Raw genomic sequence first — 26,786 nt, 5'->3', positions numbered from 1 at the left:
TAAGCCATCAAAGAGAAAACCAACCTAAAGGCCAGCAGCAACAAAATCAGCCGCAGCAACAAAATCAGCCACAGCTAACAAAAGAGAATGATACAATAATGGGGCGGGGGAATCAAAAGGATCCAGAGACACAAGAAGCCATCAAGTTTTTTTTTTTTTTTTTGGGGGGGGGGGGATAGGTCACCTGAAGGTTCCCAGAGGCTATAATTAGGGAGTCCGGGGGGAGGGTGGTGGGGGGGAGGGGGTAAAGGCATTGGGCTTTAGAGGAAACATCAAAGTAGATAGCTTTCCAAATCATATCCGGAGATCTAGATTTGGGGGTCCATCTATGAATGTTTCGCTCCATCCAAAGATGATTAATGTCATTGGTGCTTCCATCTCAGAAGGTTGAGAATAAATCATTCCTCTTTCCCTTTGTTGTAGAGTTTAATAACTGAATTTATTCTTGATTGAATATTTGTCATGGGAACAGAATGAACCGATTTCAAAATTTCTCGACTTAATGACTTTTCTTGCTTTCTTTCTCTGCCTGTCAGCCATGAATGGATAGATCAGACACCTTCATCTGTGAAGTTGTATTTGGACTCAGATACCTTGTTGAATCTTGTTCGACAGTGCTTCTGGTGGTGGTCCACAAATCGTAATCCTAAATCTCAGAATTAGGGCTAAACTGTAGGTAGAGAAATTAGGGCAGAGTACGAGATTTCCCATACAATAACCAGCGATAGGGTTGAACCTAAGACTATAATATGGAGGAAAAACTGAGAAGAAGACAGTCTGATTGGCTTTATTGTGGATCTCAGATAGAACAGGGAAGGGGTATGGCAAGTGGAGAAGGGTATTAAACTGAGGTTTATGTATTGAAATTGATGGGTCTTGATGCAAGGGACTGGCATACTAAGTTTGGGAGCAATTGGAGTTGAAAATACAAATTTATAATTTATGAAGAAGTTAGGTGAACCGAAAGTGAAGGGAGAACTGGGTATACGTGGGCTGATGCCTGAAGAAGTGTGAAGAAAATCAGTGATGGGGACAAGAAGAATTCAGGATCAGATGAGAAACTAACCTGAATCAATGATTCAAAACAGATGAAGATGAAGAAATCAATTGAAAAAGAAGGTTATGGTAGCAAACTGTAGCTGTGACCTGTGAGAACCGGTTCAAGGACTCAGTTTCAGGCATGGTTTCAACCAGGCTCAAAGCCAAGATTTGGCAAGATCTCGCCAAAACCATTTATGTTTTGACAATAAGTCTTGGGGTTGGCTGGTTGGTTGGTGGCCATATGGCCAAGTTAGGTCCTGAAACTTGCCACTCAGCCTATTTTAAGCCTTCTAAATACAGTAGAAGCATTAGATTTGAAAAATCAAACCCAAAATGGTACTTTGACTTCAGACCATATGTTGGTTGTCTACGCTGCCTCTATATGATCTCTACCCTAGGCTATTCCACACAATTTTAAGTACTACTAGTACATATAAATGAGATAATTCAACTAAAGCAACTTAAATAAGCATTAGGAATTAAAAGGCATTAAATTATTCACAGCTTATATAAGCTATGAATCCAATTGCTCCAAGCTCCCCTTAGGTGTGATTGGCAAAAAAGTTGCTCCACAAACCAAATTTGGGGGACTTTGCTTCAAAACAAGCCGAGACTTGCGAGTTCACTGATTTTGGCGCAGTCTTGTCGAAATGGAGTATATATATCACATGAGTTAAGTGGTTTTGACCGAGATACCACGAAACGAGAAATTGGGCTGAGATTTCAGCAAGATATTAGATGAGATTATGTATTATTTGAGTATCGCTTTTAAGTCTTGTCTCGATATCCCCCGAAACCAAGAAAATACCAAAATCTCAGCGAGTTCTTGAACCATTGTGAGAGCACAACTCTTCTATTCTGTGACCCTGGGAATCCATACACATACACCAAATGGGGTTGCTATCCTACGACTCTCTTAACTTTTCATTGATTTAAATCAAAACCACTCCATTACATAGCATATTAGACTCTCTTATTTGTAGACCGATTGACTTCCTACCTACTAATAAATTTCTACATTTGAGAACCAAGGAATCAAAAAAATAGAAACTTTATAGAGCTTCTAAAGTTTCTAGAAGCCAATTCTCAAGCTCTCTTATAAAATTAGAACTCAAATTAGAAACGCAATATAGCCTAAAACTTCTTGAAAACGTAAAATAGAGAGTTGAAATCCTAGAAAATAAAAAACTGCTTGGACTGAAATGAAAACTAACCTAGGATTTTGAGAGACTCAACAAAATAGAAACTGGGACTAAAATCCCATATAGGACTGACCATCCCATCATGTGGGCATATAGAATTGGCCCATTATAACACTAAACCCAAAATTACTTGGCCCATGATCTATGAAATCCATTTGGGCTCTGAATCTAGACTTGATCAAGCTTAATTGATCAGATTTCCAACCTCTGCCTGCATCAGTGTCTCAGCGCCTATACAGCAGAGGGAGTATTCACCCTTTCACGTGCATGCACTGCCATATTTTGATGGATACAAATTCACAGAGTGCCTCCTGCTTACTGCCAACATGTAATTCTAATCTATCCAATATTTTCTACACAAATTTATTTACATGGACATGGAATTTACAGGATTGTCCTGAAGTGCATGCCAATGCAGCAGAAATACTCTGTGCCATAACTCGTTATGCTCCTCCTGGCCTTGCTGCAAAAATTGCGAGCCCAAGGTTCTATTACATTTTCTCCTCACTGGGTTGGATTTATATTATGAAAAATAGTGTTTGTTAGAATTCCCTCATTTTCTCATATGCCCTGCATTCTTGCTTGCAGTTTTGTTGGAAGATTATTTCGTCATGCATTGGAAGATTCAAGACCAAAATCTGTTTTAGTTCACTCATTGTCTGTATGCATATCATTGCTGGACCCCAAGAGGTTAGCATCAGGTCCATATCATACATATGGCCGCCAGCTGTCTCATGGACCAGTAGTAACTGCTACTCCTGAGACAGTTGAAGGCATGCTGGAGAGCGTTGGTAAGCTCACCTCTCATACTGTTGATTTTGAGTTCTCTCTTCTTGTATAATTTTTATGGAAGCCTAATGATGTCTCACTTATCCTTTCCTAACTTGCAAATTTTAGTGAACTGGTAGTATTATTTGTTAAAATGGTTTCTCTCCTTTATCTACCAGTTTAACCTTTGAAAAGTCTGGTTATTACAAGATTTCCATTCCATTTAATTGTTTAGCTATTTAGAGAGTGGGTTGGCCCATAAGCGATCCGAGTTGGGTTTTGGAACCCCGGATCCACATCACTTAGTTTTATGGGTTTTTAAAGTAATGGGCACAATTGTAAAGCTCAAATTTTAGTCCAAGATGTACATGAATTTCAGGTATATTAGGAGTTGAGAATCTAATTGGCTGTTGGGTCCTAGTTTCATTAGGATATCTGAAGTTTTAGTTAGCCTTTAATTCCTAGTGAGTTTAGGAGTTGTTTTATTTTATTTTTCCCCCCATTCTATGAGGAGTCAACTAGTGGTTTGAGTTGTACTAGGATAATAGGAAAGCTAGTCGTAGTAGGAGTCTTATTTTGAGAGTTGTACGTAAGCATATGTGCCTGCCCTGATGTATATTTGATCAGGTCTTACAGATCTGATTGGCAGTGAGTAATAATCCCACTAATGAATGGAAGGATTCCCGATCTAATGGCTAGATATGGACCAGATCTGAAGATCATCCCCACGATCCGAGTCCGAGCTGTTGGAATTGGAATAAGTTCGGCAGCAGATCACAAATCTTGGCAAGTTTCTTTATCTAATGAATGGAAAGTCCGCTTTGAAATCGTTCGCCCTGCACCCACCCCCTAAGTATATGCTTCAACAGGAATCAAATAAGGGTAGATTGATACAATCGAAACCTATGGTAAAATGCTCGCCCCGTAACCCAGCAGATAAAGTACATTACGTAGTCCGTTTGTCAGATTTAAAAAAATAACTACTGGATGTGAAAATTTATTTTTCAGAATAAAAACCAGAACTAAAATATCCCAAAAAATAGAAATCAATTAGGTGTAATGGTGTAGAGAGATGGGGGGAGATTTTATGTAGATATCTTTCCAAAATATATTGCTTCAATGCAGAAGAAGGGGTGGAGAGAGAAATATTATTGCTGTCCACAAAATAAAGCAAATATATAGGAGAGAAATGAATAAGAGAGAAAGAAAGTGAGGAATAAAGGAAAGAAATTAGGAAGTAAAAACAGAACAGCAATAAAGAAAAGAGGAGGTGATTACCGAGAGAGGGTATAGAGAAGATATCAAGAGGGAAGAGGGTGAAGAGCCACTTTCGGATTTCCAAACAAAAGTTCAAGCCATTCATTCCAAAAGTCCAAATCGTGGAGGGTATTACATTGCTTAGTGATTTCTTCCAATGATTCTTCTCTTCTATATTGAATATCGATTTCAGATTCCTAACTATTTCTTGCTGGTTATTATATAAGAAATTGCAAATCATAAGTTTTGCAATTTATCAATCCCTACAGTTACTTCTTATTTCTTGCTTGTAGTTTGACATTAAAGCTAGCTGGATTCCATCTAGCTTTAGATCTCTGATTTTCAAGAATTCTACATCAAGTGATAGACTGGTAAAGCTCTACACTTGAACAGAATTACATCCGAATCTAATCGTTGGATATTGGGGTATTGAATTTCTCTTATCTCAATTCAGTCCATGTCCTGATTCTCTTGACTTCTGTGGTGATCTGGTTGTAGGTCTTTCTTCTAGATTACTTTCTAGGACCTTGAACTGCATTAGAAACTTATTCAAATCCTTCTGTTTTTTATTTATAATTCTTATCTACTTCTTTCTGATGGTAAACTTCTCTTGAGCCTTTCAAGGGCATTCAGTACACTGTTTTTTGAGGTAACGTTTGGAGCAGCTTATTACTGATCCCACCCACCCCCCACACCCCACACCCACCCCACCCCACGAAAAAAAAAAAAAATTCAGCAAACCTCTAGGGTATTAGCTTAGCCTTTTCTGTGACTAAATTACATTTTAAACAATAGAGGAGGATGAAGGGGAAAATATTCTGGTGGCTTATATTGCTTGGAGAATCTTTGTATGCTACTTCAGGGTGGCCAGTTATTTTTTCACGGATAAGAAACTAAATTTATTTATCAAGAAATGAGATCTTGGCTTTCATTGTACAAGATTTATAGAAATTTGGTGAAGAGAATCCTGTATGAAGATTAGTTTCGACAAGTATCAAGAGAAATTTGGTAAAGAGAACCCTATACGAAGAGTTGCATTTTTGTGCCAGCTACAAAAGAGTGAATTTATAGATTCTTGTTCTTTGCAGGTGATTTACTCAAACTTCTGGATGTGTCATCTGCCGAGAGCATCTTGCCGACTACGTATGGAAAGCTGCAGCCTCCCCTTGGAAAACACCGTCTGAAGGTAATCTTTTATATGATGCGCTTGGCGATTTTTCATGCATAAAATAAATTCTCTCTTTGGTTGTCGCTTCCTTACCTTTATAATGATAGATAGCTGAGTTCTCTCATTTAGAGGTTATAATCTTCGCCTACTTTCTTTCTTTCTATCTTTTTTCCTTTTTTTTTTTTTTGGGGGGGGGGGGGGGGGGGTGTGGGGTGGGGTGGGGGTGCAATTGATACAGATGTTCCAATGATAGTTTTGGATTGGTCAATGTTTAGATAAACAATATTTTGATCATACATGCTAACTATAGTCAACATGACATTTATCAGATTGTGGAGTTCATCTCTGTTCTGCTGACAATTGGTAGTGAAGCTGCGGAGAAGAAGTTGATTCAGCTAGGAGCCATACAACGTGTTTTAGATTTATTCTTTGAGTAAGTTCTACATGCCTGAGTACCTTTTATGAGATGACAATGATCTTAATTATTTCTGTTTGTGTGTCATAGGTACCCATACAATAACTTTTTGCATCGCCATGTGGAGAACATTGTTGTTTCATGCTTGGAGAGCAAGAGGCTTCCACTTGTTGAACATCTTCTTCACAACTGTGACCTTGTTGGAAAAATACTAGGAGCAGAAAAGAATTGCACTTTGGCAACTGATCCAGACAAGGTGGCCCAGCTTGTGCATCTATTATCATTTGTTACATATTAATGTGGAGTCTTAACTCTATTCATTTTTATTGTTTCATGAGATGCATATTATCTTTTCTTTCACCGTTACTAATTGTGGCCTGTCTCATTTTATGGATTCATAGCTTGTATAGAAACACTAAGCTTTTCCAATCTTTCCTGCAGCCAACAATTCCTGTTGAGGGAAAATCACCACCAAGAATAGGAAATATTGGACATATTACACATATGGCTAGCAAGCTTGTTCAATTGGGGGGCAGCAATAGTCAAGTGCAGAATTTTTTGCAGGTTTGCTGATGCCATCTTAATTTTTGGTTGACCCAAAAAAAATTGAATTCTGCATTTTCTTGCTTAATCAAACACTTTTGAGCACATTTTTTTCTGAAATGAATAATGATGCACATTCATTAAGGAAAAAAATGGAAAGCGGATACCAACAAAATGGCCATAGGGGACCCATCAAAGTAGAATAGCAGTTGTCTTTCTTATTTTTGGTTGGGCATGAAGTTCAATTGGATATACGTGTGCTTTGAGATTTCATTCCTTGTTAATATTATTTTTAGGATGTTCTGTCACTTATTTTGTTTTATTTCCTCTTATATAGTGTAAAGAAATAAAAATTTGAAACTTTTAGACTGCTTTATCAATAGTGTTGAGTTTATGTTGTTATGCAGCATAATTCTATTGAAGGAGGGAAAACACAATTGTACTTGGCTGATGATTAAATAGGACACTAGGGCTGAGACATAGTGTCCAGCGCCTTGGTCGCCTAGGCACTTTGTTGGCTTCACCTTGCGTCCAGGCCACCCTCCAACACCTTGGGCTGCTTGGACGCTGTGAAAATTGTGTCCGGGTATTAATGTACTGGAAGTGTGCTGTTTGGGGTGGGAAATATGGTGGAGGCGGTGGTAGATGGTGCAAATAGGTTCTGTTATGTCTGAGGTCAGATCCCTCTAATTATTTGTGGACCCAATAAAAGCTGATACTAGATTTGCTGTTTTATGGGACCCAATTTTAAAGAACATGCAGAGAAGACTAGAAAGGCAAAAAAAAGGAAACAATTATCCATAGGATGAAGAAAACTAAAATTTGAAGTGTTTCCATTTACAAGCCATCAGTACTCTGGCCCAAAATTCTGCATTAAACGGAATGGATAAGATGATGAAGTGGTTTTCTTTGAGAAGGGTGAGTTCAAAAATCAAAAGAGAAGGAAAAGAAGTTGCACTGGGTGAGTTGGAAGTGTTGTGTCAGGTTGAAGAAGCATGGCAGTTTGGGCCTCAGATCTTTGCCCAAGATGAATCAAGTCTTATTAGGTGAACAGCTGTGAGATTCATTCAATTTAGAAGTCTCTGCCCCATGAGGGGGTGATAGTAGCCAAATACAATTTTCCAGGTTCCAGGTAAACAAATATCAGGAGTCAGCATCACATATTCTCATGGAATATTTCATAACAGGGTAGGAAAAGGACATAAGAGTTTTGGGAGGATAGAGATACTGGGGATGAAAGGTCAAATGGATTTATGGTCAAGTCTATACAGGACTGCTGCTGATTAGGACTGTGTGGTTGTTGAGCTTCAGGGAGCTTGAACAACTTCACAATTTGGTGGCCCCTTTTTATGCATATGATGTTAGGGTGGAGGAAGATGGGTTTGGGCTATTGGCCTTATGGGATAACGTGGTCCTATAGGACATTTTTCCTGTAGCATCTCGCAAGTTTCTTACTAAAGAAGCTGATGAGTGGGAAAGAAGGCTTCTCAAAACTAGCAGGGTTTGGAAGACTTAACAATCCTTCAAAAGTTGCTAACTTTGAGTGGGCGCTGGCCATTAAAAAGATGACACTAGGGGCTGCATGATAACCACTGTTTCTCTCTCTCTCTCTCTCTCTCTCTCTCTCTCTCGATATATATATATTTTTCCTGGGAACAGGAAAAGAATAGAAATTTGTTTGCTAACGCCAGTTCGTTCTTTTGTTCATGGGAATGAACCAAAACCAAAAAGTTGCTGGGAAATAGAAAAAAGAAGCATTGTTTAGGAACTTCTCTATCCCAGAAATAAGAGGGAGAAATAGGGGGTTGCTCGTTAATGAACACATGGTTAATTTGATGGGCAAAGAAGTAATTTCATGTTTAAAAAATAGAACACCTCCAATGCAGCTTCAAGCACCACCACCACCACCACCGCCTATGCCAAAATTTTGGGTATCGAATGACATTTTGTAAATTTATATAAGTTCCATACTCAAATGAATATGCGCTTATCAAACGTATTTCTATTTTTCTTTCTAGCACAGAAATAGAAATTACTACATGTTATCAAACACATTTTTTTTCTCAGTAATAGAAATACAGAAAGTCATTTCTGGATAGAATTTAGTCCAGAAATAGAATGGTTATCATCCAGGCCCGAGGCAACTTGCCAGTCTGACAACACTAGTGGTGATATCTTGCAAAACATAAGCTGTTCCTGGCTCTGTCATGAGGAATCTGCAGATCACATCCTTTTGTATAATGTGACACTTTAAGTGTTGATTCATTTGCTTCAATTGTTGGGGTGCATTTGACATGCCCTAGATCTGCTGACAGTTTATCTATATAGAGAGTGCCCAAAGCATCCCTGTGGTGAAGAAGGCAGTATTTTCTGGAATATATTCCTTGTGCTTTATTATTGGGTCTACGAAAGGAGAGAAACTTAAAAAGTCTTTTATGACAATCCTACTGTTTTTTCCAGAATTTATGTTGATGTCAGAACTTAACAAATAGGTTTTAGCATGTAACTAGTTTACGGGGTAGATGGGAATGGTTTTATTTCCAGCTGGAGTAGTTGTTGTATGACTAATTTCAGCATGCCTTCTGTTCTTTTTTAATGTTTATCAATTTTCTGCTTTTGCCTTTTTCTTTTCCTCTCTAAATTACGAGATTGTTGGTTTCTTATGTTTTTTCTTTTTGTAGGAAAATGCTGAATGGGTTGATTGGCATGCAAATGTCCTAGTCAAACGCAATACAATGGAAAATGTCTACCAGTGGGCCTGTGGGTATGTGATCAGTCACATATGTTGAATTTTCTTATGAGTTGTGCTGCTATTTCCGTTTCATTTTTTAATAAGTCACTGATTCTTTATTTACTACTATAGATTTGTTGAGTCTTTCTCCGCTGTTTAGCTCTTCTCTATTTACTATGGATGGAAAAGTGACATTATATGCAAATTGGTGGAGTTTCATAGGGATTACCTAAACCTTTTAAAAAATGATTCCATGTTCCATGTCTTTGAAATAGGTACCTGCCTAGGCGTCCAAGCGATGCCTTGACAACTTTGTTTAAACCCCCTTTTTCCCTAGTATGACACATATTCCCATATACTACAACAGCAACTCAGCCCTCAAATAATGGGTCAGCTACGTGGATCCTTACCCTCCAATCAACTTTATTCGAGGTCATACTTCATACAAGGCCTAAGCTATTTATATCTTTCCTCACCCACTTCTCCCAGAGTCATTTTAGTTCTACCCTTGGCTCTTTTAGATCCTTTAATCTGAATCAATTCACTCCTCTTTATTGGAGCATCTAAAGACTTCCATTGAATATGGTCATGCACTCATGCCACCTCAAACAATTTTCTTGTAGTTTATCATGTGTCGGAGCTACTCCCAAATCAACTCTAATTTGATCATTCCTTATTTTATTCTTCCTAGTTTTTCCACACATCTATCTAAGCATCTTCATTTCAACTATACTCTATATGATGCTTCTTAACTTTCCAACATTCTGCACCATACGTCATGGCTGGTCATATGACTGTTTTATAAAATTTCCTTAAGTTTTAAATGAATACATTGATCACACAATACTCTGGATGCACCCAAGGATTAAAGTATCGGTATCGTTCAGCTAAATATAAGATTTGTATCAGAGGGTATTGTATCGTATCAGAGATACGCTAAGATATGCTAAGAATCAAGGATTAAAGTATCGATATCAGTCGGCTAAATTTAAGATACGTATCGAATAGTATCGTATTGGTATCGGAGATACTTTAAACCATGGATGCACCTCTCTACTTTATCCATTCTATTTTAATTATCTGTGAAACATCTTCTATATTACCTTCTTTATTTATGGTTGAGCTGAGATACCTATAATAATCACTTTGCGAAATCTCCCCCTCGTCAATTTTCACCGCCTCATTATCTGTCCTAGTATAACTAAAGTTACACACAATATACTCTGTTTTCATTCTACTTATCTGGTGATTCCAAGGTTGATCTCCATAACCCCAATTTGGCGTTAATCTCTGGTTATCTCATCCACCAAAATAATATCATCAGCAAAAAGCATACATCAAGGAACCTGATCTTGAATGTCTCAAGTTAAATCATTTATGATAAGCACAAATAAGTAAGAGCTTAAAGTTGATCCTTGATGTAACCCAACTGTAATTGGGAATTCAGTACTTTAATTCCCTACAATTCTTAAACTAGTCACCACACCATTGTACATATTTTTGTAACTATGTCAATTACAGTGTTCTCAATTTTAGTGTTTATGCATAATACACATTATATATTGTTTCTTTTTTTAATGCAAAAGTGTATTTCCATGTGTATCTTGTCCATTTATGTGCATATTTTTAGTGTGACTATATCTCTGATACATCTCTTAAAATTACCCAACCGATACGGCCACCGATACCGATACTTTAATCCTTGGGTGCAAGAACCTTGCCTACTTATCACTGCATTCAGGTGCCGACATGGTGCATCGCTTACATGGGATGCCCTAGCTTGCCCTTGCTCTCTATTCACTACATGGGTCAAAGGATAGTGTGCTGCTTATGGGTGACGCCCTAGAATAAGGTTGAAATATAAAGTACTAGAATCCATGTAACAAGGATTTGGCTAAAGTTTTTTTGGTGCCGGCTGTCGACCTGATCACCAACCTCCTTTATTTGGGCTTGGGATCGGCAGCAAAACCTGGCAGAGTTACACATATTTTCCATATCTAAACAAATATTTATCACTCCTTAAGCCCATATTTCAAGTTTTAAATATTTAGGACTCCTTGTGATGGGTTTCTGGAAGCCTAAGATTGCTAAGTTCAAAATACAATGAAACCAGAATTGCAGTGACAGGTTTAGAAACCAGATTGTAGGAAAATAGCAATAACAGAAGATCAGGTTGAGTCTCTATCTAGGTAGGAAAATATTAAACTTCTGGCCGAATCCAATGATCAGATTCTTAAGATCTGAAGATTTCTACTTGAAGAAGGAATTCTCAAATATGAGAATCGATGGGGAATCTGGACAATCCAATTCAGGAGTCAGATTTAACACGATAAAACAGATGGATTGATGTGCAAAAATCTGAAATCAGAAGTAGAAACAGAGCCTGAACTTGAAATTCAACTTGGATTAAGGAAACCAGAAAATAATTCTAAGATTTGGATCCATATGGCTGTTCAGAACAGTAATCGATTGGTATGTATGGAAGTATAACCCGACGGTTAGATGTTTACTTTCAGAGATGTCCTTGTAGGAGTAGGAATTCAAGAACTAAAAGAAAGCTTGCATTTCAGTGCTGAATTCAGATCCAGATTTATGAATGATAAACAGAAGCAATCAAGTAAGATAAATCCTAAGATAGCAGTTGTAAGTTGATAAAGAAGCGTAGTAACAGAAATAGGGAACTGTCCTGGGTTTGGAGTTTTGACTGATTGATAAAGGAGAAAAGAATAGAATAAAGAGATGATATGTGCTTCAGGAATCCCACCTGAATCACCAAGTTGGCATCCCACCAAGGGCTCCCACAGCAAATAGATGTTCTGAATCTCACAAAACAGAAAGGCTGTACATACCTATAAAAATAAAAAATAAAAAACACTAGAGAGCTGAATGCCAATTCCTTTTATCAACTTTGTGTCCAAGGCATAGCCCTTACATATGCTTAAATAAAAAGCACTCAAAACAGGAATCAAACTAGGCCGAAAACTTCTCCAGCCAAGGTAGTCTACTGCTACTTAAACTCAGCCTAAAATAAAAGAAAACAGTTCAAAACAAGGCTGGACTGAGAGAAAACTAATCCAGCCTAATTAAAACACTATAATAAGAATTTAAAATAAATAATATGACTCTAATTAGACTAACTAATAAATTAATTGCTGTATTCCTAACTCCTACCCATTAAAGTGGCCTATTATAATGCTCTGTTTTTTATGTTGACTATTACAATTGAGAGAGACCTGACCCCTGCAAACTGAAGCTGCCCTAATCCCTGTTCTGGCCTTCTAATGCCCTCTTATTAGTATATGTTATATCACATATATAAATTCCTTAGACCTAATTTTACGTGTGTTCTTTTATTTACTTGTGTATTCATTTGTTTTCATATGATTGACGCCAAAATGAATCAATTTTTATATGTCAAAACACATTTTTTATTTTTATTATTAAATAAATTATCTTAAAAATTATGGGAAGGTAGTGTTGCAATGATTTTGTGCCAAGCTTCATACAATAGATTTGGGGCACTGGTAACCCCACCATCCCAACTATCCTATGAAATTTCAGCCAAATACGATGTTTTTTGTAGTTGCAAAAAAATATGATAAAAATCATTAAAAAAGCATAGATAAGAGTGAAACAGATTGACCATTGTAAATAAAGGAAATAGTCTTATACAACCGGGTCATGTGATTGAATTTGGCCACTAAATTTAACATGTGACAATCCCCGGTGAACTTTACGTATCCATATGGTTGAAAGTTACCACGTCATTTGTGAGCTGGCTCAAATTAGATGGGCCATAGTGCCAAGCCTGGCACAACAGCCATTTCAGAACCTTTTTGCCAAAAATTATTTGGTAGGAGATACTAGAAATATTACATTTGTATATATATTACAGGTGTCGACTTCTTGACAACTGTGCTGTTTTTGATAACTTTGTCATTTCAAGCTTTCTGATGTCTAATTACTGAATTAAACTACCATTTTCTCAATGCACCTGCACTGTTGTGTATTTGTATACTATGGTACAGTTTTGTATACAAATATAAATATGCCTATGCCTACATGTATATATATATATATATGGGGTTAAATTTGACTGGTCTGGCTGTGGTGGGCTGAATGAAGCTATGGATTGTGCATTACTGCTAAAATTCTCATCTTTGGGAAAATTGGATTATGTTATTCTTTTTCCTTTGCTTCTTGGATTTCTCTGATGTAAGAATTGACACTTGCAGGAGGCCAACTGCTTTACAGGACAGAAATAGGGACAGTGATGATGATGATTTTCGTGATAGAGATTATGATGTGGCAGCATTAGCTAATAACCTGAGCCAAGCTTTTAGATATGGCATCTATAGTAATGAGGACATTGAAGAGGTAAACCTTCAATGATGTTTTTTGTACCAACTACTTCCATTTCCATAAGAGGATGCAAGTAGGGGTTGCAGTTTCTTACATGATTTGTCATCCCGTCACAAAGAAAGCTGTTTAGGTTTGAGTTACATTAGACTTGTTAAGTTTATGAGAACACGTTAGAATTGACAGTGCCAACACTTGCAAACCCGTTTTATCTGATCTCTTGAATGCTGAAAGCAAAAAAATAAATAGATAACTATACAATCAACCAACCTGACATGGAAACTACGGGACTTGGCTCATCAATTTAATCTTTTACAGTGTTTGAGGTAATTTAACATAGCATGAATTTTGACACAAATGCAACCGTTTGTCATGTGTTGCACCATATTTACCATATGACTGGCACCCAAAGGCAGTCCTAGAAAATGAAGTGAATTATTGGAGGGGGGATGTAGGAGAAAAAGGGAAAATAAACTATGGGAGAAAAAAAGAAATAAAACTCTCTCGATGCGAGATGCTAGGTGCCACAAGGCATTGGAGGGCCTTCTAAGCACTTAGGCAACAAGGCGGCCACCTAGGAATACTAGTTATCCTTTTTTTTTTCCTTTTCAATTCTATCTATTATATCTAGTAGACTAGTATAGAAAATAACATTTATATAATTCTACTTATATGCTACGTTACGTATCATAAAAATGCAATATGATATAATTATGCTAGCAATGACCTAATCTGAGAAAACCAACAAATAATGAACAAAGTATAGGATATAAAGAAGCATATTCATTTAAAAAAATAATAATAATAATAATAAACTAAGAGCATAATAGCATATAATTAAGAAACTGAATTATAAATATAAAGAATGTAAAAGCTCGAGTTGTTAGGTAAGGACTACAACAATGTATATCAACACCCCTCACACGTGTAGGCCATCCCACACACGTATAGGCCCACACACACACACACAGAGATGGCCTGCATGTGACACCATCACGTGGCACCAAGGGGCACAGTACACAAAGCCCCTTACACATACAAGGGATCGAATGCCCAACCTCTTGGCACTGATACCATGTTACAGTTGGTTATCCCAAAAGCTCAAGCTGTTAGATAATGATTACAACAATATATATCAACAATTGTAGACCTGTTAGGTAAGGACTACAACAATGTATATCAACAATTATAAAAGGGGTAAAAGGTCCTTCGCATGGCTCAAAAGGAGGTAGTGTTAAAAGGCTGAGTGATCTTGTTATTCCAATCATTGTCTAGACAAGATATAGTCTGGATTGGCTGCTGCCCTCTCCCCCTGTATTAACATATTCCGTTTATGTTAAATATATTATTTTTTTAATGGATTAACTAGAGGTTTTATTAGAGGAAAAGCTAAAATACATCTAGTACAACAACTACCACAACAGACGGCCTAAGGCCATAGTTTTTAAGGCGGTAAGGTGACGGAGGCGTTTGAGGGTCTTTCAGAGCGCCTTAGCAATAAGGCGGGCATAAAGCGTTGCCTTATTGACTAAAGCATTCCTGTGTAATTTTTTTTTATAAAACCAATCTATTTGGCTCAAATCCTAGTTGAATCTTATTACTCATATGCTAAATAAATATTAAAGGTTCATATTCATACCAATGTAAGATATTCATCAAGAAAACAAATCAATAAAGTGAATAAACTAAGTTCATCTTCATCAATCATCATAACATATTAACATATAATATAAATACATAATTATGAAACAAAATTATAAATATAAAGAAAAGAAGACATAAAATATATAAGTATTTATTATACTTACCTCTATGATGCCATAATGAGTGCCCCCGGTCATACACTATATTTCTACTCCTGTCAAAGAAGTAATTAAGAACTTAGAATTAAAGCACATCGAAAGTAAAAATCGAGATGCTAAATTAAATGGATGAGAAGTGACTAACTTGGGGATTCTTAATCATTCTAAAAAACTTTAAACTTCAATGAAAAAAAAACATAAAATAAACTAAAATGCTAAAAATTTTGTAAACAATGAAAGTCAAATACTTAAAAGTTTAAGGACTCAAAAAACTTTCAAGTTTAAAGACTCAAAATACTTCAAAGTTCAAAGACTCAAAAGACTTTAAATCCAAATCAGTAATTAAATTAAAATCTTCTTCTTCATCTGCATTTTGTTGCTGGCTTGCATCATTTGGATCTATGCCATAATCGCCCTCAATGTTTTCATCATCACGAATATCCTCTTCACTCATCTCATCCACTTCTTCATCTGAAGAATCCTCAAGCTCAACCCTCCTACCACGCCAGATATAGCAAAGATTGGTTCCACTGATAGATGTTGGAGCCTTTCTTGGTCTATTGTGGCCTTGATATGATGAAGATGCTCCAGGTGTTCTATCAACATCTCTCCAAGTGAGATCATTCTCAGGATGAACTAATTCATCCTCTGATTCACCAATCATCCACTCACTACTCTAATTAAGCTCATCGAGCAACAATGGATTGTAGTTTCTGCATTGTTCTTTTCTTTCTTGGAACCTTGCTTGAAGTCGGCAATTATATTGAATGTAGACAAGATCATTTAACCGCTGATGTTCTAACCTATTCCTCCTTTTGGTGTGAATCTGAAATACATTAATAATATGAGGTTATCTACTAATCTTCAATAAAACCATATTAAGTGAAGTACATGTACTCAGAACTCAATAGTCAATACTCACAAATTCAAATGTGCTCCAATTGCGCTCACAACCAGAAGATGAGCAACAAAGACCAAGTATGCGCAATGCAAGCTTTGAAAGGTCAGGAGCAGTACTTCCATGTTGAGACCACCAAGAGACTATAAATATATAATATAAAAAAAATAGGTTAAGTAAAAAATTAACATACAAAGTTCTGAACTAATTAAAACTTTAAAAAGAAATATATTTAGAAGGATTCAACTTGTCCCTTTATCTAATCGCCATGTCCTTTGCAAAACTTCCTTGAACAGTGGTATACTTGTCAATCTGGACAATCTTATCTTGCAAGGTCTCATCAGGCACCAACCTTGCAAGAACATCATTAAAGGCATCACCTGCTTTTTGAGCTAAGTCCAACTCATTATCTGGATTATCTGCTATTGCCTTAAAGAACTTGTTTGGATTGAGGAAAAATGCAGCTAAATATATTGATCCATTCATCATAGTCTCACAACGGTGATCAACAATCGCTATGATTTTCTTTCATTTTCTTTCATTGTCTCCAAAAAATTTGATGTTCTTCTTTGCCACTTGTATTGCTATATATACTTCAGGCATAGCAGGCAACTCATCACCATCTACCATCCTCAAGAGTTGAAGAAGAGGTTGTAATGCTCCTATACAATCTATCACATCATTCCAGAATGTTGTAGCAAACACAGTCTCAGAAGCTTTCTTCCCTGCCTCTATAGATGCAAGCTTAGAACGGGACCATTCATCATCAACAAATAATTTTTTCAAAGATTCTTTGTGCTTGTATAAGCTCTGAAGTGTTAAAAAGGAAGAGGTAAATCTAGTCAGTCCAGCCCTCACTAAGTCTCTTCCTTTTTTTGCCTCATAGCTTCAAGAAGACGAGTGTGCCTGTAGATGAATGCAATTAATTTTTTGCCCTTCGATATAACAAACATATAAGAGCGTAATTTGCCTATTTCCTCCATCATAAGGTCTATGCAATGAGCTACACATGGACTCCAAAATAACCTCTTCCTTTTCTCCATTAGTAGTCGACCCGCTGCAATATAGTTGGCAGCATTATCAGAGACTACTTGAACCACATTATCTTCACCAATCTCTTCAACCTTACTATCAAGTAGCTTAAATAACATTTCAGTTGTTTGTGATTGGTTAGATGCATCCACAGACTCCAAAAGAAAGTTCCCTCCGGACAATTGACAAGAAAATTAATTAGGTGCCTTCCTCTCTTGTCTGTCCACCCATCAGACATGAGTGTGCATCTATATTTCCTCCAATATTTTTTATACTTTACCTTTAACTCATCAATTTTATCCTTTTCAGACTTCAATAGAGGGCCCGTATAGTCATGAATTGAAGGGGGCTTGAAACCTGGTCCATATTGATCTCTACCAATTCCTCAAAACTCCTTAACTTCAAAGCATTAAATGGAACATCACTTCCATAAGCCCACCTTGCAAAGTAAGAACGAAGTTTATCTCTTTCTTTTTCTCCTCTTACTCGGTTCTCCATTGTTGTTTGATATGAACATTTATCCCGTTTATCTGCAACCACTTCTTCAAGAGTCCTCCTCACATGCTTATCCATGGGATGTCTTACTTGTTGTTTGGATTGTGTTTGAATGATAGCTTTATTTCTTTTTGAAGTTGTCCCAGAGCTAGGGATGGGAAATGAGACCCCCAAATCGGATACTATATTCTGTTGTGGTCCCGTTACTTCTGTAGGTCCATCACTAACATCCAAATCATCCAAACAATCAAGGTTCCTCTTTCTCTGGTTCTTTAAGATTGCATCTCTCATCTCTTTAGCAATTGCCTCCGTTGTTTTCACACACTTGGCTACATCTCTATAGCCACCAATAAGATGTTGCTTCAATCGTTTTATTCCTCCCTTGACATCCTTCCCACAAAGGGTACACTTAATCCAATTTCTATCTGATACGTCCGGTCAATACCCATATTTCCATCCAGGATCATTTGATTTAGCTCTCATTTTTGGATCCTTGCTTGGATCAATCGTTGATTGTGCAGTAGCAACAGTACTTGTATTTTCACCCCCACTGCTACCACCAATTGTTTCCATAGATGAGTGGATTCTACTTGTCTCTTTGTCTAGGACTGTAATGTAAAAAGGTAATCAGAATAAGAAAAAGGTAATAAAATTGAATATTACTACTATAAGGGAATATTAGCCTATTAGGTAATAAGGTAATAAAAGCAAATGCCTCCATTAAAGAGAGATGGGAAAATAGAATAAGAAAAAGAAAAAGATAAAATACTCCAGGAAAAATAGCACAATTAGCAATCCTAGCAGCAATAAAAATTAAGTGTGTCCTTTCACAGATTGCATTAACCCTCTAATTTAGTCATAATATTAGTCATATTTAACCAAGTGCAAAGATTAGCGCAATCTATACAAAATGGAGTCAAATGTAGAGTCAAAACTTGTGCTACTCATTCATAAGCTCAAATTCAGATAGCCTTTCTATGAGATTTTCTTTACATAACTCAGTTTTTTCTTCTGATTTCTCCAAAATTATTTTAATAAATACGTTAAGCCCTAATGTTATTTTTAAAAAAAAAAAAAAACCTGCACTGGTCAACCAGCCAAACTAGACTGAACTTATCATTTACAGGTAAATTTCCAAATTGAGCTTGATAAGTATGCACATCATTTATTCCAAATGTAATATTAGAATTAAATGCCAGTGATTTGTGAAACAAAATGATGAACTGAATAGGCAACTCAAAAAAGACCATTTACTCTTCTGAGACCGATCAGTAAACCCTGATTCTAATCAGATTACTACAGGGTTGCATACTTGCATGACAAACAACAGGTCATCTCAAGTCGTTACAGTCACTGTAGGAAGAAAAAGAAAATAATCATATGAAGTCTCAAGTTTCACCGACCGAGTCACCGACACACTGTATGGTGTCTGATGAAGATGAAAGAAGAAGAGAAACAAAAACCGTATGGTGTATGATCAATATGAAAGAAGGAAGAAGAAGGGAGAAGAAAGAAGAAAAGAGAAGAAAAAAAAAAGCGCACAAATTAGAAATTAGAAATATAAACTAAAACATACCTGGAGATGTGGAAGGACACTTCTTTGGAGGTCGCCGGAGGTCGTCGGATGTCGCCGAAGGTTGTCAGAGGAGAAGGAGAAGCCTCCGGAGAAGAATTGAAGGAGGAGGCTCACTATCGGTCAGTTTGGGGTTTTGCGATTTGGAGCGGAGACTGAGAGAGAATGAGAGCACTTTGCCGGAGGTCGCTGGATGTCGCCGAAGGCTGTCGGAGGAGAAGGAGAAGCCGTTGGAGAAGAATCGAAGGAGGAAGCTCACCATCGGAAGTTTGGGGTTTTGCAATTTGGAGCGCAAACTGAGAGAATGAGAGGCGTGATTTAGCGATTTTGGTTTTATTTTTTATTTTTTTTTATGGTAAGGGTTAAGTTATATGGTTTTTGATCCAATGCATCACCTGTGCATCAAAACATATACACCTGCCAATGAGAAAATGTAATTTGGAATCTTCATCAAGCAATTTTAAAATTTGTTTTAAAAAAAAAATTGATCCAATGCATCACATGTGCATCAGACCTTATACACCTCCCAATGAGAAAATGTAATTTGGAATCTTCATCAAGCAATTTAATAATGCGTTTAAAAAAAAAAAATTCGATCCAAGGCATCACATGTGCATCAAAACTTATACACCTGCCAATGAGAAAATGTAATTTGGAATCTTTATGAAAGTAATTTTAAATTGTACTTTAAAAAAAACGAACACATAAGGCGACCGCCTCTGTCGTAAAGCATCATAAGGTGTCGCCTTATAGCGCCTTAGCGTATAAGGTGGTCGCCATATTCACTTTCCATAAGGCAGTGGACTGCCTTACCACCCATGGACCGCAGTTGCCTTACCAACGCCTTAAAAACTATGCCTAAGGCCAACTACTCCAATGGAGAAGGACCCATATACAATGTTTGCTTGCCACTCCACCCCTAGCCTACTCATCTGTGATTTGAAATATTCTTTTATATTTACAGCCATTCATTTGTTTACAGCCTTGGATTTTACATTTTGTTTTGTTTGTTCTACCTTCTAGGTTGAGCTTGAATATGTACCAAGGGAAATATAGTTTTGATTGCTGGGTTGTTTCCAGCTGCTTCTCTCTAATATTACCTTAAATATTGTATTAAGGGAAATCGTGTTGGATTCATGCCATAGTCCACTTATTACTGTTGTGTCATCATTGTTAATTACCATCTTTTATTATAATACATTTGATCTTCATTGCTTTTGGCATTCTCATCATTACTTTGACTAATTTATGGACGTGGTTGACTTCTCTTGTTTACCTTTTCTTTTGATGCATGCAGGTGCATGGTTCACTAGAACGTGATGATGAGGTATGCTTTCTTTTATCCTTACCAAAAAAAAAAGGTATGCTTTTTTTTATAAATTTGATATGACTTAGATTGTGCTATAAACCGTTCGAATTCAAGAAATTTGAATCAGTTCAAAGAATTTAGATGGTTATACTCAAAAGTTTGCATAATATTGATGGTTAAAAATATCAAAACATGAACCATCCAACCAATGGGTGCATGGGGTCCACCGCATGAATCATATTATCGATTTATCATACCATTCTTCTGGTGAGAGATAAACTCTGGCTAGTCAACATATGGGAGAGAATTGAGTGGTAATTCCTTAAATTTGATATTTGGGTCATTATGTAGACAAAAGGACTTTGTTAGACATTTTAAGGAAGCACTGACAAGATATGCTTTCAGCATTGTATCATATATCAACACACTGCCCCTCATTGCTTTGTTCCGTCTCTTCTTCCCCAATTCTTTTTCTTTTATTTATTCATTTTTAGGTTCTAAGATTTTATAGACAATGAGGAAAGGAAAGATGTGGCCTTACCGAAGGATATATTGCAGGATGTGTACTTCGACGATGAATCTGCTGAAGTTGTCATCTCTTCTTTGCGTCTGGGTGATGACCAGGACAGGTATATATATGTATATATAGAAGGTCCCATTGAGTACTCTGTTTTTAGTTGAAGTCGGATTTTATGTTGTGAATAATATTAGCATTAGTGTGGTGCTGGTTATGTTTCCTTAAAAGCATGACCGAAACAGAGGGGGCTACCAGTCTAGGGTTTCACCTGGAGGATGTCTTCACAAAATTTTAGAAGTCTTGTCATTCTAACCATTCTTGTGTAAGGCATCTCTGTGGATAAATGACCCCCTCCCCTTTTGTTTTTTTGGGGGGGGGGGGGGGGTGTTGGGGTGGGGACGGGATGGGTCATCTGATCCAATTTAGCAATTTAGTGGTTAGAATCATCTAATTTATTTTGGCTAAGGAGGTTTTCCAGATTGACATGCCATTTTTTTTTTTCCTTTCCCTTTTGATGAAAAATATAATATTAAAAAACAAAAAAAAGAATATACAAGGGAAAAAAAGGGGGGGGGGGTGAGGCTGATAAAGCCAAGCAAGGGAACAAGCCCAACCAAAAGTGGGGGACAGCAGCTAGGGGATACATAACATCAAGGGAGGGGGGAGGAGGGGGAAGGGGGATAAGGTAGAAGGGGGGAGGCCCCAGGAAGCTACAATAAGCATGTTCTTCGGGGAGTCAGTAGCCGAATGGTGGGGAAAAGCAGCAAGCTTGGAGCTGACATCGAAGTAGAGGGCATTCCAAATCTTGCAAAATGAGCGAGAGTTGGACGTCCATCTATGAAGATTTCGCTCCATCCAAAGATGGTTGATGGTGACACAGAAAGCAGGCTTACCGGTAGTATCACAAATGGTGGAGCCGTGAAAGTTTATCAACCCAGATCCGCTCCCTACTAAGGGGAAGGACTTGTCTACTAGATGGACAACAGCGAGAAAGGGCGTTCTTCCATAAGGTGGAGAGAAGGGGCAAGAGAAGAAAAGATTGTCAGCATCCTCAGTTCCTCCCCAGCAAAGACACCAAGCAGGAGAAACATGGATGTGACAGTGAATGGGAAAGACTGCGTACAGAGGCAGTTGGTGATCACCCACCATTCCAATTGGGGCCACTGCTTGGTTTAGAGCTTGGGCTGTGAGTGTGAAGATGGGAATCCAAGTCTAATGTGGCCCATGTGCAAAAAATCCCTAGGGTCACAACTGACTCCAGTCCACCCCTCCCTGGACCTTGTGATTGTTTCCTGCTTACAGCTCATTCGGACTAATCAATTAGAGAGCCTAAACTTTTTTCTACTGTTGGAACATTTAATGCATACTTAAAATTGCGATCATTGCCCCTGCCTACGCAATTATATTCTGTTTACACTATTTTCTTGATCTCATTTTTTGCTGTTTTGCTTTTGTTTTCAGTGGGACTCTCTTTACAAACTCCAACTGGTTTGCTTTTGAGGATGATAGAATATCCAGTGAGCGCTCGAATGGTTCGCTTGCTTCACCCTCACCTAATGCAGAGACTGGTGTTATCAGCAGCGGCAGTGATGATGAAGTTATTGTCGGTGAAGATGATGACCTAGGTGATACAGCTACATCTTTACAAGTGCCAGAACCAGCACCCAAGGTAGAGGATCCCAGTGGTGCAGTTACACCAGATGGTCTGTCACAGGATCTGAAAGAAGAAATGAAACCTGATGATGGTGATAAATCACCAGAATGGGTCCAGTGGAGAGAGACATCAGATGGCATTGATCCATCTATTGCAGATCATCTGCGTCTACCAAATGGTGAGATGGAAGTGGATTCAAAGGATCGTACCGATAATGTTGACACAGATTCTATTGAATGTTCATCGCCATCCACTGACAATGTGAATAATAGTAGCTTCAAGGAAGCCAGAGAGTCACCAGAGACCAATAGTGAGAACCCAAGTCTCAGTCACTCTGAAACGTCAGAATTTGGTGATGGAAATTCTGTTTGTGACTTAGGTGCCCTTGCTGATGTAGAAATGGTAGGGAAAGAAAGCAGCACTGAAGCTGCAGAACACGAGAAGAAAGCAGTTGCAGATGAAGCAGAAAATTAATGCTAGTTCTACAAATTTGTTTGGTGGTGCTGCCCTGATGAGGATCTGGCTGCAGGTTGCAAAGCCAAGGGTGAACCTGCATGGCTTTCGGGGCCCTACACAAAATTCCAAAAGTTTTATTGTGGGTAATGTAGTGCCCCCTTATATCAGAAACAGAGGATGTGGTCCCTAGTCTTCTGACATCACTAACTGTTTCCTTTGGCCCCCACCCCCTCCCTTTGTCAAAAGCCGAAATTTTTATCTATGAAACTTATCTTTGGTACATCGACTGTACACGTCAAACAAAAAGCTTGTAAAGTGCAGGGTGGATTGTAAAGTTTTCATTAGAGGAACCTTTTTTTTTTTTTTTTTCCTTTTTTTATGATATACATTGAAGTTGGCCATGCATCAACCTCACTGTTGCTCTTATGCTATTGCTGTGTTGTTAGTATTGACCCACCGTGGGTAATAATTGATTGGTATGTACCCGGCAAGACTAGCAATGGGGACTCATTGGGATGAATGCGTTCCTATTGTAAGGTTGATTTATTCTTTATCTTCAATGAAGCCTTTTCTATATCACCAATTGCGTTATGGACCAAAAGTCCCTATTCATTAGTTTTGGACACATTTATTAAAGGATAAAGTACAGTATTTGGTTGGGCATGGTTGCGTGCTCTTGTGCTCAGACACATGGATGGCAAAAGGATGACTCTGTCCCTCCTTGTTGGATGCTTGGGTGTGCACTTCGCGCAATACATATTGTTCTCGCCTTTTATGAAATTACATATTTTTCTTTTCGGCTTCCTTCCCCTCCTTTTTTCTTTTTATGAACTGGTTGGATGCAAAATAATAGAATGGAATGTATAATAAATTGTCATAAAAAATACATAAATCATAAAGGCATGGGATTCGCATGTTGCCAGCGTGAGGATGGCACCTCCCATGCCAGGCCAATGGGATCTCGAGAGGGGGGGGCACTTGTAAGGGAAGAGAGAGAGGGGATGAATGATACTGGCAGCGTGGCTATCATTTCTCAATGTTTTTATAAGATCCTTAACAAGGAGGCTCTATTTGGTTTAGGGATGTAAACACATTGAATACAAATAGGTTGTATTGGATACAGATATTCTCTCACTGGATAAGGATATTCATAAATAGATGCAGATTGAATTTGCATCTTCGACTATCTGTTTACATCTCTAATTAATGTATTCGTACCTTCTTACCCTAATAAATACAATTTGCTCTCAATCCATCTTTTTAAGTCGTTTCGACTCTTTTTCTCATTCTCTATAATCTGTCTAAAATTCAAGAATCTTCAAATCATTAATTGATTATCTAAAGGGATTGGATAATTATTTTCTGGGTAATTTGAATTGGAATCTAGTTACTCTGACTAAATATGGACGCGAATCGAAATTGAATTTTTGACTATTCATTTACATCCCTAATTTCATTCAATGTAAAATATTTGAAAACAAATATTCCCACGATGCCAATGTAGGAATTCCTCACAACACTGTGGTTCTCTTCACACCCCAAATGGGACCTTCTATATGAAATTGTCTTTCGTGCATCTATTGGTGTGATGTCCCACACTAGGGTCTTGGGAAACCTCTGTCCAAAATATTGTTAGAAGATAATAATAACATAGGTAAAGAGGGTGAGGAAATAATACGCAGAGGGAGGCCATTAAACCCCCTTTAATAGGGGGGTCTTGGATTTTGCTTTCATCAATAGAAATTTACCAAAACAAAAATAAAATCACTGATAAGTAAGGAAATTCTTCTAGACCTGAGATTATGCTTGGTTACGGCGTGATAGATCAGTTTCTATCATCGTCTGCTATGTAAGATTAGACCGACTTTTCCATCCAAAAGATTTTCTTGGCTCCAAGAAGGCTCTTCAATTTATATTTCTCTTCCGAAATTGTATGCAAGGTATCAGATGGTGGAGAGGAATTTAAAGAGCATTCAAAAGAGTGAGAGTTGATCAAAGACGGTCTTTTTTATGGAATGGAGATGGCCAAAATATTTTGAATTCCATTGCTTAAGAAATAAAGCTATTGATTTTCAAGTAAAGATTGCTGCGAGATGGTAGATAAATTCAGGGTGTGTAAGCCAAGAGGCTTGGAAGTGAAAAAGTTTCCAAAGGATCCGTTTGGTTGCAAGGGGAATTTAAAAGGAAAGGGGCAAAATTTTCATACTTAAAAAAAGAAATGTACATATGTAATCATTACCCCATGTGATTATAACATTAACTTCTAAAAAATAATTAAGTAGTTTATGCTAGGGGTGTCAATCTTGAGCCCGCACTGGTAGGCCCGACCGAGCCCGACTCACTTAAGGCCCGACCTAAACCGGCCCGACTTGTTTAAGAAGCCTACTTGAACCGAGCCATTTTGCCCGATTGACCCGACGCCTTTAAAACTTCCTAAATACCTGTTTTACCACTACTAATACAAAATAATAATAAAGACTTTGTAATAAAAAAATCTATGAAAGATGAGTTGAACCCAAGTTATTAAATTCTCTGAATTATTCGTAAATAATTCGGCCTAATCGAATTTTACAAATAATTCAGTCTGAATCTGAATCAAATAAAAAATTCTGGAAATTCTTGAATTTTATAGACTTTTTAAAAATTCACGAATAATTCTGCTGAACTGAATTTTATCTGAATTATAACCGAATTTTATCCCAATTAAAATAAATTTAAAAAAAAAAAAAGAAGACACTTTATCTTGAATTAGTTAATAAGCCTTTAGAAAAAAATGTGATTATTATGCATTTATTAACCTAATGTTATTTTTTTCTTTTTTTAATAGAAATCGACAAAGCTTATCTTTCCTAAGGTAATCTCTCACACTTCTACACAAAAAAAAAAAAAAAAATCTCTCTCACCCCATTTTGGTTTGACTAAGTCTTACAATCGTTACTCTCTCTAGTCTTTAAGGTGAACATGCAAGGTGGGTGACGTGGGTCTAGCTGAATTTGTGCTCAATCCCCGCTCTCAGTCTCTCTTTTCCTGATTCAATTATTTGAGTAATAGAAAATGAGTTTAGAAAAAAAAAAAAAAAAAAAAGAGATAAATATAATATTTTTATCTTTAAAATTTAAAATAAGATAGATAATATGAAATAAGTATTGCAAATATTAAAAATAACATCTGAATTTTTTGTCCGCTTTTTATTTTTGTAAACAATAATTCCCGAATCCGAATTCGAACTCAAATTTTATTATCTCCTCTTTTTTTACGTCTATTTTGACCGAATCGTTGAATTAATGAAATGAATTGATCAGAATAATTCTTCATCTGAATAATTCGTGAATCCGAATATAATAACTATGTGTTGAACACGATATTACATCCAACTTTGTAATAAAAAAAAAAATATGGTCTTTTGAGATATTTTAATAGGGAGTGAATGAATGGAAAACAATTCTTGTGGAGAACAATCACTTTGGTACTCGTCATAATCTCTCTTTTTTTCTTTATTCTTTTTTTTTTTTTTTTGGTAAGAAACAACTATGATCTCATGTGTGATTAACTGTGGAGAGTTTTTG

General features: G+C 37.1%; 1 protein-coding gene across 1 annotated transcript in view; it reads left to right on the top strand.

The window, feature by feature from the left end:
* The window catches only part of LOC122092904 (serine/threonine-protein phosphatase 6 regulatory subunit 2-like), a 46,544-nt gene extending 22,745 nt beyond the window's left edge, over window positions 1-23,799 (top strand). Inside the window, exons 8-18 of the mRNA XM_042663206.1 lie at window positions 2,440-2,728; window positions 2,832-3,034; window positions 5,357-5,454; window positions 5,766-5,869; window positions 5,942-6,107; window positions 6,293-6,415; window positions 9,076-9,158; window positions 13,361-13,502; window positions 20,582-20,611; window positions 21,152-21,222; window positions 22,572-23,799. Of these exons, the coding sequence (XP_042519140.1) occupies window positions 2,440-2,728; window positions 2,832-3,034; window positions 5,357-5,454; window positions 5,766-5,869; window positions 5,942-6,107; window positions 6,293-6,415; window positions 9,076-9,158; window positions 13,361-13,502; window positions 20,582-20,611; window positions 21,152-21,222; window positions 22,572-23,238 (1,976 nt within the window). The 3' untranslated portion in view covers window positions 23,239-23,799. The remainder of the gene's footprint in view (window positions 1-2,439; window positions 2,729-2,831; window positions 3,035-5,356; window positions 5,455-5,765; window positions 5,870-5,941; window positions 6,108-6,292; window positions 6,416-9,075; window positions 9,159-13,360; window positions 13,503-20,581; window positions 20,612-21,151; window positions 21,223-22,571) is intronic.
* The last annotated feature ends 2,987 nt before the right edge of the window (window positions 23,800-26,786 follow it).

This window comes from Macadamia integrifolia, chromosome 11 (assembly GCF_013358625.1).
Source record: "Macadamia integrifolia cultivar HAES 741 chromosome 11, SCU_Mint_v3, whole genome shotgun sequence".
NCBI lineage: Eukaryota > Viridiplantae > Streptophyta > Magnoliopsida > Proteales > Proteaceae > Macadamia > Macadamia integrifolia.
Note: the sequence above shows the minus strand (reverse complement) of the source record. Positions and strands in the feature narration are given on the sequence as shown.